This window comes from Triturus cristatus, chromosome 1_2 (assembly GCF_964204655.1).
Source record: "Triturus cristatus chromosome 1_2, aTriCri1.1, whole genome shotgun sequence".
NCBI lineage: Eukaryota > Metazoa > Chordata > Amphibia > Caudata > Salamandridae > Triturus > Triturus cristatus.
In genome coordinates this window covers 118245500-118260326 of record NC_140580.1, presented here as the reverse complement: position 1 = coordinate 118260326, position 14827 = coordinate 118245500, and the positions used below count along the sequence as shown (strand labels likewise).

The 14827-nt window shown below is 47.1% G+C and overlaps 1 protein-coding gene across 1 annotated transcript in view; it reads right to left on the bottom strand.

Moving 5' to 3' along the window:
• The window catches only part of LOC146866928 (importin-9-like), a 283453-nt gene that overhangs the window by 55706 nt on the left and 212920 nt on the right, over positions 1-14827 (bottom strand). Inside the window, exon 6 of the mRNA XM_085603249.1 lies at positions 8703-8789. Within this exon, the coding sequence (XP_085459375.1) occupies positions 8703-8789 (87 nt within the window). The remainder of the gene's footprint in view (positions 1-8702; positions 8790-14827) is intronic.

Sequence of the window (14827 nt, the reverse complement as noted above, 5' to 3'; positions counted from 1 at the left end):
CAGCTGTCAGCCACTTCAAATCCTAACATTCCATTTGTTGCCTTAAGCACAAAGTAAATACAGCATGGTCAGCAGTCGGGCACTCCTTCACGCCACATAAAGGTACAGCAAAGGTAATAGGAGCAAGCTTCCCTCAACTACATATATTTCTGATACAGCACAAATAAAAGCTGGTAAAGATTCACTTGCACACAGAACAGAGACATCAAATGGAGCAGAGCAAGCTTTTCTTCCACACAACAGATACAGCACAGCCTGCACCGCAAGCTTCCCTAGCGTCCAAGGACAATGCCAGCATCCACCATAAATACAACTGATAGCGCACAGACAGCAGAGGCACAGGCCTTCCTCTGAAGCAGCAGAGATACAACTTTGACACTGCAAGCCTCCCTCCTACAAAGAACAGGCGCAGGAGTAAAAAGTGCACGTTTCCCACAAATATACCATGCACGCCATGGGACTCGGAACAAGCTTCCTTCTCCCTGAAAATGGATACAACTGACCTCCCACACAAGCAGAACAAATATAACAGCACATGCTTCCTTAAACACTGAGCATGTACAGCACAGACAGCAGCACTGGAAGCATCTCTCATACAGATCAGGTACAGCAAAGCAATACTATAGGTTTCATTCAGATACCAAACATGTTGTACAGGGCAAACTGTGGCAGTGCAATTTTCACTCACATTTGTTTTTATTTTGCAGTTTTCTCTAGGGCGAACATGGAGGTCAGAAGATACAAGAGCAAGCTTTGCTTGCATACTTAACAGCACATCATATCAGCAGTGCAAGTTTCCTTTAAACATGGAATTGATTAAACACACGCAGCAGTGGAAGCTATGTACGCATGCACACACAAGAGATACAATACAGGAAATAGTACTGCATTTTCCTCATGTAGAGATAAAGTTGGGACAGTAGCAATGCAAGCTTTTTTCACAAGGCGGTCCCAGGATGCTTGTTTCCGATCCAGGGAAGACCTGGCTTGGCAGTTCGGGCTGGACTGTCCCCATGAGGAACAGGTTAAGACTAACTTGCATATGGCTGGGTCTGAACTGGGGTGGCGAAGTGAGCTTAAGAACAATGATGGATTCAACCCAGATCTAATAGTGACTGGGGGTAAGTGTCTGAAAAGTTTCAGCGCTCTGTCCATCATCATCTTGTGTTTGCTTTGGGATAGCATAGGCAACACTGCAACGGTCCCTTGTACACAAAACATGTACACCAAAAGCATCAGCTGTGTAGGCTACTGGAGCACACCAGACAGGCTGAGTACATACAGCAGCAGTGCATTTTTATTTGAATGCGTAACATGTACAACATAGCCACGTTGCACACAACAGCAGGGCATGCTTCCTTCCCACATAAGGCAGATACTGCACAGGTATCAGCATTACAAAATGCTTTGCAATTTGGCAGGTAGTAGCAGTGCATTTTCATTTTTAACAAGTATGGCAGCAAAGTACAAGTAGCTACAGTACAAGTAGAAGCAGTACAAGCTTTCCTCATGGACATGCAATGCAAGCTTCCTTCACAAAAGGGACAAAACGCACAAGTAGTAGCAGTGTAAGCTTAGAAATAAGAAGCAGTGCGCACTTCCTTCACACACAGGATAAATACAACACAGGTAAAATAGCAGGACAAGTTGCATTCCCACTTTGACTGGTAGTGGGAGCGAAAGCTACTCTCACACAGAAAGGTAGCAGCATTGCAATCTTTATTGACACATTGGGAACATACTATAGAACACACGTAGCAGTAGTCAAAGCTTCCAGAGTACACACAGAATAGCTAAAGTACTGAAACAAGCAGTTTTATGATATTGTTTTGGGACTTGCATAAAGCACGTCTGCTACTTTTGTGACATCTTACTATTTGTGGGCAGTCGTAGCTACACTTCAGTATAACAGAGTAAATTAGTATTGCATTGATAGTACACTCCGCAAATCTTGGAGCTCTTGTACCTTGTGCGGGACTCTTATCACCTTTTGTACTCTGCATTTTGTCGCTTCATTTTCCCCAGCACGTTGTAGAGAGCAGTGATCTCTGGATTGATCTGTCGATCTGCACCCCCATGCCGTCGGGGTACACCCACGACACCCCAGGCCCCTGCTGCATCGTCTTGGCACCAGCAATAACCCACTATGTGCTGGAATAGATCCACATGGATCCTGGAATGAAGCGTGACTAAGGGACACTCTGCAGTTTGTTTGATGGGTGAGCCAAGGGGGAAGTTGCCGCTCCCTACTTACCCCCTTCCCCCCTTTAGATGTTTGGAGGGTTCTAAAGTTAAAATTTCAATGAAATGAGATTATGCATCCATGGTCCCAACATATTCGAAGTTGAAAAAGAAATTATTGAAGTTACAAGCCATTCCGCAGAACAGAGTTGTATAGGATTGTGAAGCTTTTAACTTGCAAATGTCCAATAACAATAACAGAGAGCAATCCCCTTTTCCTTCCAGCTAGCTTTGGTTAAACCATGGTGCCTCCAGTAGACCACAGACACGGGTTTGGACAGCTACACTGGGGCAGGATTGTGCTTGCCAGTGTTTTAAGTAGCCCTCAACAGATGTCTGATCCATTATAAAGCTCTCAAACAACTACTCGCCCAACAAAACTCAGAAGAAAATTGCGAAAAAGCACAGGCAAATATACATATAGTCTCTAAAGAACTAATACATACTGAACATTTTTGTGAAGATTTGGGTGTACTATACGATAGGGCTGTGGGGTTTTATCATGCAGTACTCTCTTGGGTCCAGTTAGGCTTGTTTACTTAACCTCAACCCTGGGTAGCTGTGGCTGCAAGCACTAAGGCTCAGCAAAGGAACAATGTTTAATGCATTTAACAGCACCAAACAACGAAATAATAAAGTCACAACACACGAAAAAATGGGGACACCAATTTATAAAAATAGATATTTTAATTAATTTTTTAGAGACCTTGATTAGAAAAATCCACCAGAGAGTTCCAGAAGATTTCAAACAATATAATAACTTTGAAATACAACTGCAAATAAGCATTTTTTAAACGTTTTAAACTTTTGAAAAGTTTGTAACAGGCTACTCCGGCTTGGGTTAGGTGACCAAATCTGACATGACAGAGGTCTAGGGGGCCAGAGATGAGACTTTGGACAGTTACCTGGCTACCAAAGAGGTTTTAGGGCAAGATCCAAACATTAGAGAACAACCTTCATAGAATACAATGGAGTGGTCCTGATGCTTAGGGATGCAGGCGAAAAGATGATCTGGTTGTGGTGTGGTCGATTGGGGTGTCTTTGTGGTGGTTCCTCGGTCCACAGGTGAAGGGGAGTGATCTTCACCACATAGGTCGGGGTCTATCTAAGTCCTCTACGTTGCAGTAGCAAGACAGCCAATGCTAGGCTACCGGTCAGTCTGTACCACGGTTGAAGCCACATCCTTGGGTGGGGGCTAGTGTCCCTTGGTTGTTAGGAATCTGAACTTGGATAAAAATCCTGGGCCAGGAAGGCTCAGGTGCAACCTTTGGCTATCTCAGGTCTGTCCTCTTTGGGGGCCCGGGAACTGGTAGCTGCAAAAATTCGGCAGTGGCTACCAACTTGTCAGTTTGGGCCACTTCAGCTTGTGTCGCTTGTGCTGGTTCGAGAGGGATCAGCCAACTGATCCTTGGAGTCATTGCTGTAGGCTGGGGATCAAGCCAGGAGCCACAGGCAGAGTCAAAACAGAGGGGGGAGGGCTTGTGTGTGTGTGTGTCTCTTGCCATTGTGCAAATGGCAAAGTCGAGCTAGCATTGTAAAACACTGCCCTTCCAGTCTGCAGTGACAGGCTGGAAGCCATTTTGTACTTTGTCACATGGGATGGCACAGATAGTAATGCAACCCTGGGTGGGGACAATGCCTTAAATGCGCTGGGTAACATATACTAGGGAGGTATAAATAAGTCAGTCCTTGCCAATTGTGAGTATCCAATTCGAAATGCAATTCGTAGAGGGTCAGAACACTGGCATTAAGGTCTGCTAAGCAGGCCTCAGTGCACTCACAATTCGAAAAACCAGCACCATCAATCCAAAACTGTGGGAGTGGACACGTAATGAGGCATTTCCTTACAATTTTTATTTTTTACTTTTCTATCATTGGACCCTGGAAAACAACAAAAAACACCCACATGTAGAATCGAGGGACATTTATAAAATAGAAACACCCATTTCTATAAATAAAGCAAACTCATAATACCTGTGTAAAGCCCATTTTTAAGTTCTCTTTTTATTGATCTTCTAATACAAATGTATAAACTATGGGCCAGATGTACTTAGATAGCATTGTGCGATTCCCTAAATGCAAATCACAATGATTCGCAATTAGGAAATCGCAAAATGCAAAGTATGAAGGTATATAGTACACCTTTTGTGATTCCTAGGGGGTCGCAAATGACCTAACTCATGAATATTAATGAGGTAGATCGCACTTTGCAACCTCCTAGGAATCGCAAAAAACACGGGGATGGTGGCCTGCTGAAATCAGCAGCCCACCAGGTCCGTGATTGTTTTTAAATAAAGCAATCTTTTTTTTTTCGTAAAGCAGCCAGTTTTCCTTAAAGGAAAACGAGATGCTATATAAAACAAATAGAAAAGTTTTCTTTACATTATTTAAGAGCAGTCAGTGTCCGTGGGACCACTGCCTGCTCTTAAAAATGGTTTTACAAACATTCACGAAGGAGAAGGGGTCCCTTGGGGACCCCTTTCCATTTGAGAATGGGTTACCACCTACTTGCAGTAGATGGCAAAATGTGAATGTTTTGCTACCGCCAATTGCAGTCACAAAACATTCATACATACAGATGCAATTCGGTATTAGGAAATGACGCCCTAAACACGGCCCTTCCTAATACCGAATCGCAAACCAATTTTGCGATTCGGTACAGGTTACTGAATCGCAAAATTAAGTTTGCTGCATCGGAAAAGCAATTTTTGAGTTTGCAAACGGGCAGATTCTGCGAATCTGCCGATTTGCAAACGCAAAAATGCTTGATACATCTGCCCCTTTATTCCTAAAACACACTGAATATTAAAAAGGAGTTTAAAACACACAGCAATCTTGCTTTCTAGGTCCTCAATGATCAGCTGTACTGACTCATGGTCCTTTTAAAACAGAGAAACAAAAATAAATTGTTTGCATGCAGCACAGTGGTAGCCCCCTTAGTTCATTTTGCAGTCTACTGAAATACACTATGCCTGAACCCCAGAAATCGGTTTGCTTTTTGATTCAGATTAAATTTTGCTACAAAATATTTCCGACTACAGTCTGCTTAGTGAAGCCAAGTCAGTGCAAATGACCGTATTAATTGGCTAATAGCAGTTGAGATTTACGCAATTCTGTTTTCTAAGTATCTTAAAGCGCTTTTTGCATCAAGGGTATGGAGAAAGCACTCAGCCCGAGATATGGCAACCGGGAAGAAGGCGAGAAGCCGAGAAGCCAGACTGAGATTTAGGTGAAAATACAAAATAATTCTGGAAAGAAAGAAATGGCAAGCCTATTTGTGTGATCCTTTTGCCCTGAAGGGAACTGCTTACCCTCGATAGGCCACTCAGATGGGTTCCCCATTCTTCCACCAAAACATCCCTTTCAATGATCTGAGCTGGAGATTTATAAATTGGGATGCCATGAAGCTGGTTGTTCTTACATGACAGAAATTGGGACTGACTAGGAGGAGGAGGAGGAGTAGTTCAAGATTTGTTCGCATCAGTTCCCCGTTTTCTAAGATTATAGGTCTTCCAGGCAATCTTTAAGTGGCTGCTTATGAAATCTTGCATTAAAGGATTAAAAAAATGCAAAAGGTCAATCAGCCAAATGTTTGGTAGTTGTTACATGACATTAACACTTGCTCTCTATGGAGGACACTGTCTTATGAAGGAACCAGATTCTTTATTTTTAGCATTAACCAAAAAAAGCCTATGGCTTTCATTACGAGTGGCCAAGGGCAGGGACACAGAGCAATCTTGATGCTGGACTGTTTATCTTTCCCAGTACATCCTGCTCTGGAATCAACAGGTCCAGAAACTCTGGGGTTTGCTGACCCAAGTCTTTGTGCGAAGATTCTCCCACACCCTTGCATGTTCTTTGGAGACAACATGAGGAACAGCAAACAGTCCCCGATCATTAGCTTTGCTCTCCCCCAACACCTCATACCTTACTACATGCCAGAACATCTCCTGCACCTATTTACCACCTGAATGAAACAGGTAGCAAATGTGTGCAGTTTTTGGTCAGTTATTTCTACATGCAGGACTTGGACCCGGTATTCCCGGGTCCACGTGGTAACTCCCAATCCAGGGAAAATAACTTATCATCCCTTGATTTTCGGTGTGGGATACCAGTGAGAACCAGAAATGTACAGACCCAAGACTTGAAGTAGTGAGGTGGTTATCTGCAGATTCTAAAGCACCTTGTGACTGGAGTCAGTATTAAGCAACCAGTCGCCTATGTAAGAAAAAATTAATAAGCCTTTGTGGCAATGCAACATTTGCTAACATGGCCATGCCTTTGCAGAACGCTTGAGCTGATAGCAGTTGTTCTTCCCTATTCTCAGTCAAAGAAACTTTCTGTGGTGTTTTCATACAAAGATAAAACAGTAGGTGCCTTGTACATATACAGAACACATGTAGGCTCCATGTTGTAGATTCCGACTTTCTCAACACATTTGTTTCCAGAATTTGACAACATTCCCCTTTAAAGCTGGAAAAGACACCTTAGTTTTGTTGATGTTTTAGAGCGAACTCTAACATATTATTTTATGCAAGAGTGTACTTTCTGTACTTGCTAGTCCAGTGCAATTTGTCTCCAAACCCTTGATAGTATGTTAGGTGATGAAAAGTGGAATTAGATTTTGCATCTATTCTGCACAATATCAAGCACTTGTGTCTGTTATGATGTATTATATTCTCCTCTACCAATAACCAATGGTGGCACATTAAAGATTTGCAGTTTTGATGAAGAAGTCTTTCATGCAACCAAAGGCTGTTCAAAATTAATAAATAAATCAGGTTCGCCTTTTGGCTTGGCCACTGCAGACCTACGGACTTCGCCAAATGCTTTTTGCCAACGCTGTTCATCATCATCACAATGTTGTATCTGAGTGCAATCGTCATCACAAGTGTATATTCGTCATGCCGTTACTGCAGCCCCAGAGTGATGTATAAGTGTGCAGGCACCACCACAAATGTACACTCGTACATAAGTTTTTTTTTTTTTTTTTTTGAGGTACTGCCGGAAATGTTTCCTCAGTTTCAGCTGTGGTGCCAGACCTTTAGGTGTCAATGGGTTATTGCCTAATAAACTGCTTCTGTGCCTCTGAAGAAGGATTCAGCTTGTTTTATTTACACCAATCAGATACCCTCAACATGAGGAGATACAAAAGAAATTGCAATGATCAAGACACACAAGGCTAAAACACAAATGAAATGTCATGTCATTTTGGTGAACTGTTCATAAGCTTAAGTCAACATGGGATTATGCGGAACCAAAGACACTCATGGACAAAGACACTTAAATTGAAGTAAGTGGAAGCAAAAGACTAGAATGGAGTCACGCAAATGTATTGTGAACTATAACAGGAGGCTGAAAAAGACTGCTGAGGAAGAATATGGGGGAGATACCACCTTACCACAGACATGAATAAAACATCCAGAACAACCTTCAAGGGAAAAGAAACTAAGTTATGGTGCAGCAATTTTTGACACTACTAAAGTTCAGCAACTAAAAAGAGATGTGAAACGCTCAGCAATGAGAGCCTATTAGAAGTAATGAACTATAGTCAGCACTAAGGAGTATCCTTAAAAACTGGTTGATTACAGCCAATTATGTTTTAGAAGTTCCTATCGAGCAATGATACTTTTTTCCTTCCTTCATTAGGAAATCATTTAAACGCTTCAACTACTTATATTACATGACAAAGGGCTATGCCCACACAAAAGGCAGAAACGTATCCAACATGAAAGAGCGGGGTGTGAGGTTTTGGGGGAGGGGGCAGAACGAGCTTACAATGTTGATTCAAAACAGATACTTATTGAAAAGGTTTTGAATGACAAGCAATATAAATGGAACAAACATGGAGCATGATGAAATTAAGTACTGGAGAATTATTAAAAAGCAGTCTAAAAGCAATGGAACCTAGGAGGGAATCCAGGCAGTGCAAGAGGCGAAGCTCTGCAAGTCTATTTACAATGCATCGAGAGGGCAAGCTACAAAACCCCTGACCAATGTGCACCAAAGTTTCATTTGAGCATGCAGATCAGATCTGAGGACATGTAGTTTGGAAACCAAATTAAACCACACGTAGTTCAGAAACGGAATGAAAACTAAAACTCACTTCTTAACAACTAATGCTGCAGCCAGCTAATGACCTGCATATACCAATTACTAACATCAAAGTCAAAGTGTCAATGAAGTTCTTCCAGCTAGAACCATTTCATTGTATGGTTAGAAGCAGATAAGTAGTTATGTGTGTGGAAAAGGTACAGAAACAGCAGAGCAGTGTAGATTGTAGAGGTCTTGCTTGTATAAGGAACATTTCTGATCTTAGATGGTCATTACAGGAAGCTGTACCAACTATCCACATGCGGGTCATGAAAACACAAAGCGGGAAATGAAATAAAAAAACTATTTAAACTCGTATTGCTATTTGCTCTGGACAGGACACATGCAAAGAAATCAAGCTTTCCTACCTTTTCAAGCTCCTCCATGTTGCAAACCATGTGTGCACAGGTGGTGAAGATTTCCACTGCACGCGACCTTGTGCGTATCCCATACACCTGTCAGAAAAAAGCGACCAATAACTATAAAGTAATTGTTCAGCACCTTCCGAATGCACAGACACAGAAAATAAATTCATATATCATTGCATTTTATTTCAACAGCATTACAATCCTTCATAATGCAGTATTACCAAACTTCTAACCCCACAATGTTCATTTTCTGCAACTCACTATGTTCACCCTCCTGGCAACTTTTGTTTTTACAACACCTAAAAAGGTTAAAGTGCTGGCACTTCTTTATTTGGTGTTGTCACTACTGTTAGAGTGTGTAGTTGGTATAACGGAGTCACATGAACAGGGCCACTGCCAACCCAGGTCTGGAAAGGTGTCATATACGAGTGCCTGTGTGTTGCGCGCTAACAAGAAAAAACATAACCATAACAACGTACCCACTCCCTCCATCCCCCTCCCTGCCTCCCTGCTAGACGGATTTAAAACTACCCGCCACCCCAACATTGCAGAGCGCTTCATACCCAATACCTGTAACAGTACTTGCGTTTCTGGGGTGAGAAGTCCGGGGAACGCTGTAGTCTAACCCCTCTTTGAAGATCATTATTCATTCGAATCCCGCCTTAGCCGCACGGCTAGTCCTACAGCCGCGGACCCTGGCTTGCCCTTCCGTCTGATGAAGACGGTCACACTAACTGGATATCATCCGGCGGCGTGTTCATTACTTCTTTATTGGCAGCCCTTGAATAAGTCCTTGAAGGTCGGCGATGTCCATTTGTGCCCCGTCCCCTTTTTTCATTCTTCAGCCTCCGACCTTTGTGCGCTGTCGTCTTCCTGCTCTCGACTGTGATCCTTGGCGTCCCCCTCCACCCCTCGCTGTTGTTGGCGTCTCTCTGACCGTCTGGATCCGTCCACTCGTCGCCACCCCTCGTGGGCCTCTTCGGGAGTGTCAAAAAAACAAGTTTTGCCATCCGCCACTACTCGTAACTTTGCCGGAAATAGTATGGAGTAAGTAAATTCTTTTCGCCGAAGCTCCTTTTTAACCGCTTCAGTGCCCATGACGAGATGGTCTCGTCATGGAGCACGGTTGCGCTGTGCCCATGACGAGACTATCTCGTCATGAACCCCGCCCGCTAATGTAACGCCCGGCACAGGGCGGGGAAAGGGCGTGGCACTGAAGGGGTTAATCTCGAAGAAGCTCCTGCGACTTTTGGTAACCGCAGCTGTGTAACCGCAGCTGTGTAGTCCGGGAAAAAGGATACCACAGAGTTTTGGATGCGAATCGGCGGGGCCACTCTTGCTGTTGGCAGTATTGCATCCCGGTCACGGAAATTAAAAAATTCGGGTCAGGACGGGACTGGGAGGTGCTCTAGACTTAAGCTTACCGCCTGGCACCCTGTACGCCCTTTCTACTAAGAAAAAGGTGGAGAGCCCCCTTGGTTGGGGTCTTGCCTTTATAAGTTCCTAAACATAAAGGTCCATGGCCGGGCCCCCTTCACTCTCGGGAATGCCTGTGAGTCGGACGTTATTGCGGCGAGAGCGCCCCTCCTGGTCACCCAGCTTCGCCGCCATTATTTTGTTTTCAGGCTCCAGGTGGCTAACTTTTTTAAGCAATGTGGCTGTGTCCCCGGCCAGGGTTTTCGTTACTTGTTCCACCTCCGTGACCCTTGCGTTCATTTTCTGGAAGTCAGCCCGTAGGAAGGATACATCCGTAGAAATGGTGCCCACCGTTGACTGCACATTAGTGAGAGCGGCCATAATGTCATCCAGTGTCACTTTATTTGCTCCATCTCCTTCCGGGGCTTTGTCCGGCATTTCTTTGCGGTCCGGCAGAGCCGGGAAGTCTTTTGCGTATGCATACTTGTCCAGTTTGCCCTGGGCGGTTGTGGGTGGGCCCCTGCCCCGCCCCCTTCTTGTCTGGGGATCTTTGCGCCGGCCAGTAATCGCCGCCGACAGCCGCGGGATTGTCGCTTCACGCGCGGCCTGTCGGTTTTCCCGCCGCGCAATTACCTGAAAGGTGTCGGGACAGAGCGCTATTATTGGTCGCACCACCAAGAAACACGCGGTCCCGGGGGAGGGGGGGGGGGCACTCCACCTGGCCAAGTGACCTCTGTCAGCCACTCCGGGCGTATAGACCGTCCGAGTGCAGGCATCAGTGACCATGCCCCGGAGAAACCTGTTCAGTAGGCCAGGTCTGCAATGGGCTCCGGGCGTTAATTCAGCCGGCTCTCCCCGGGGTCGGTGTCCCTCTTAGTAGTTGCGGCTTAATGCTGCCCCGGGTCGCCCTGCACGCCCCAGGGGTCGCTTCCAGAGATTATGGCTTCAATAATGGCCTCCACCACGAGGTCCTTGTTAGATTGGGCTGTGTCCCCTGGAGATGAGCATTTACAGATGGGGCTCAGGAATAGTGAAGGGCCGGGTCTCTGCTGCGTTCTCCAGGCCCTACTCTTCACCAAGTGGGTGCTCCCGCCTCCGTCCCGCACCTCGTTCCCCCCCGTCAGCAGTCCTCGCCTGGAGCCGGGGCCCGACTCATCCCCCGATGGGCTCCGACTCACCGCAGGTCCCAGCAGCAGCAGGCAGCATGACCGTCCTCCTCCCCAAGCACCTCAGGGCAGGTCAAGCTGTAGGTCGAGCAGGAGCAAGCGCCACAGGTGTCCCTGACCGCGCCGCACAGCCCCCAGTACAGGCCGCCGGCTCTGATGGACGTGCTCACAAAGCCGGCAGTTGAGCGTCGCCCGCTGGGTCCGAGTCTAAGGCCAGTCCCCGGCCTCAGCCTCGTGTGCAGGCCGCACCGCCTCACCCGATCCCTCCAGCTTCACACGCCCGGAGGGCAGATCGATCGGTGCACCGCTGATTCCGGTCTTCTATGGTCGTCTTCAAGGTAGGATAATTGTACGGATTATGTGCCGGATTTTTAGGGGAATCTACTCTGCCTCCGGAGCGCCTCTAGGATGCGGCCATCTTAATGGGCAGCAAGCCATGCCCCCCATCAAAAAGTGCTGGCACTTCTGCATAGGAATTCAGACCCAGTGCTGCAAGTTTGGACTCTTTCACAAGTTCAAAGTCTACAGTAAATTCCTTAAAAATCTAACGACAATTCAGGCAGCGCTGTAGACTTTCCAACAAGGAACGCTGCTGTACTTTCTTATTCAGATACCGAATGAGCATTTGACCAAGTGCTTTGAGCTCGCCTGCCTCAATCAATTTCCTAGTTGTCCAGCAAAGTGGTTTGTGTGTGTAAAAATTCTCACAGTTTGTTCTAAATCACTCAATGTGAAATTTTCAACCAGTTCCCATTCTAGCAGGAATAAAGACACCAAGCAGTTTGGTTTGCCTTTAGGACTATCCTTTTGATTTATCCTGTCTGACTGCACATTAAATACCCAACCTGCCCTGCTCGGTAAATGGGTATTTGAATAGCATAGCTGTTGTTGTGGACTTGTGGATGCAAGTCTCTCAGTTTACCCTGAAACAAGTTCAGTTAGAGTACTCTGACTTCAAGGTGGGCTAGTAATGGATTTGACCTGACTGCTTCCAATACTATGGCTTCCTTTTAGGCCCACTGCCACATTCTGACGAACCGGACAACTCAGCTGACTACTAACAATAGAATCAGGCTCTAATCTAAAAACAACATTAGAATATTGATACGTATGACAAACTCAGAATTAAAGGTGGGAGCTAATTGGTGAAAGGAAAAAATAACGGTAGAACTGAATCTATGAAAAATAAGTATGGCACTTCAAAAAGTGTATTATTTAATCGAATGTGAAAAACAATCATCCCAAGAACAAGGTAAAGACACTTTTGAAGCTTGCCTGTTCTATGCATATGCTGGTTTGCACACCGGACATTCAGCCTTTCCACGCTGTGGCTTACAATAAGACAGGGGCTCACAAAAATGCCAAAGTGGTACCCCCTGCTATGAAAGTCACCTCCTTACACAAGTTATTTTGCACAGGATACTCAGCCTTTGCCATGGCGGACACCGAGGACAGATGTGTCTTTCTGTTGGATCATCTTGATGATGAAGAGGTACTTTTAACTAATGTATACGCCACAAACACTAGTCAGGAAGAATTTTATGACACCCGATCAGTAGTAATAACCCAGTGTACTTGGTCCCACATGCTTCTGGGTGGAGGCTGTAATGGGGTGAAGGACTTTTACAGGGATAAATCTCAATCTCCACTGGCCATGGCAGCATCAATAAGGATAGCCAAGGTTTGTCAACTTTGCGAAAATACTGGTCACCAACGGATGTCTGGGCAAAGGAACATACCAATCTTAAAGAGTATTCCTTCTTCTCCTCCATTTACGACGTCCATGTTAAACTTGATAAAATATATCGCAGATAGGACCTGCTTCCCTAGTTAGCTAGCACAGAATACTGGGTTAGGACATGCTGACCATAAACCACGGATTGTCCACTTTTTTTTTCTTTTTTTTTTCGGGGACATCCCCAATCCATGATCTGAATGTGAAGATTGCAACACAGAGCGGGGCGCTAGGTGGCGCTGGACCGACATGGCCGCACTTCTGTGAGGCTCCAGCCGGCCAGGCAAATATCGATCCGGCAAGTCCATCCTACAGGCCAGCAGCTGCAGTGATGACCACTTCGGCGTGTGTGGGAACCCCCTGAGCCCACCCTGTGCTAGTTTCGGGAGAAACGGCGGCCGGGAGGCAGAGAAATCGGCTCCTGCAGACCCGCGGCGACAGACCCGTGGATAGGGGCGGAGCGTCGTGGCGGATGCTGGCGTCACTACGGGCCGGGGATCCTCGGGGCCTGCTGGGCCGTTGACCGGGGGCAGTATGCCAAGTCTGCTGCGGTCCTGTGCGCACTGGTGAGCGGGACGACATTGCCGGACAGTCCGGTGCTGTGCTGAGCGGGGCGGTGCCTCGTGGACAGCGAGATCAACCTTCACAGGCTGCTGGGAGCGTGTCCGTGGTTCGAGTCGGTGCGGCCATTGAGTGTCGCGGTCGCGCTGGCTCCGCGTGGCTCTGTTGCGGCTGGAGGACTGCGGCCTGCGCTGGGTGGCCCCCTGTCTATCCGGATTGGACTGCGGCGGCGGACGGCGATCCCCCCCCCCCCTGCCTCTGCTGGTGCGGAGCCGTGTCTGCGCCGGATCCTGGAGAGGTGCCCCGAGCTGGACGCACTCGTGGTCGGTCTCCTTGCCGGGGTGAGGCACCACGACCCTGCCCGGAGGAGGCGCTTTCCTGCCCCTGCAGCTGAACTGACAGGTGTGTGGCTGACTGTGAGTGACTGGGGAGGCGCGGGAGAAGCTGCGACCCCTATCAGCTGTGGGTCAGAACAGATCACTCGGCGGCGATCCCCTGATGGGCTACAGCGACTGGTCCCGGAGGGCTGTCGTGGGAGAGTGACGCGGAGTGGAGTGTGTGCGATCTGAAGACTTGCCCGGGCCTCGGAGCTAATAACGTGCATCGCTCACCTCACTCCCTGGGGGTACTGGCCCCATTGACTGCTGCCGCTATGGGCAAGACGGACGCGAAACAAACTACGCTAAACTTCAACCCCGCGAAGGGGGGGAAAAAAAACACGTGCCCAAAATGCTGAGGGGGCGGAGATGGGTCCCGGCGACGAGGAGGAACTGGACTGGAAATCCTTGCTTGTGGGTATGCAGCGGAGTTTGTCCTCCATTGATGCGAAGATTGACACTATGAATACCAGGCTGGACGCGGTGGTGCAGCGGTTGGACCAGCATGGTGAACGACTCAAAGAGGCGGAGGGTCGGATCTCGGCGCTGGAAGATGGGGACGGGTCTAACGCAACTAAACTCTCGCAGATGGATCGCCTACTCAAAGTCATAGCGGAGAAAAACGAAGATTTGGAGGCGCGCTCCCGGAGGAATAACGTCCGCCTGGTAGGCCTGGCGGAATCCAGTGGCGGTGGCCGTATGGAAGAATTCATAGAGCGCCTACTGATGGATAAATTTGGACGCAACGCTTTTTCGCCTCAGCTGGTGGTGGAGCGGGCCCACAGATCCTTGGGTCCCCGACCGGTCCCGGGAGCTCCGCCGCGCCCGGTGATCATCAAGTTCCTTAACTATAGAGACCGGGACACTCTG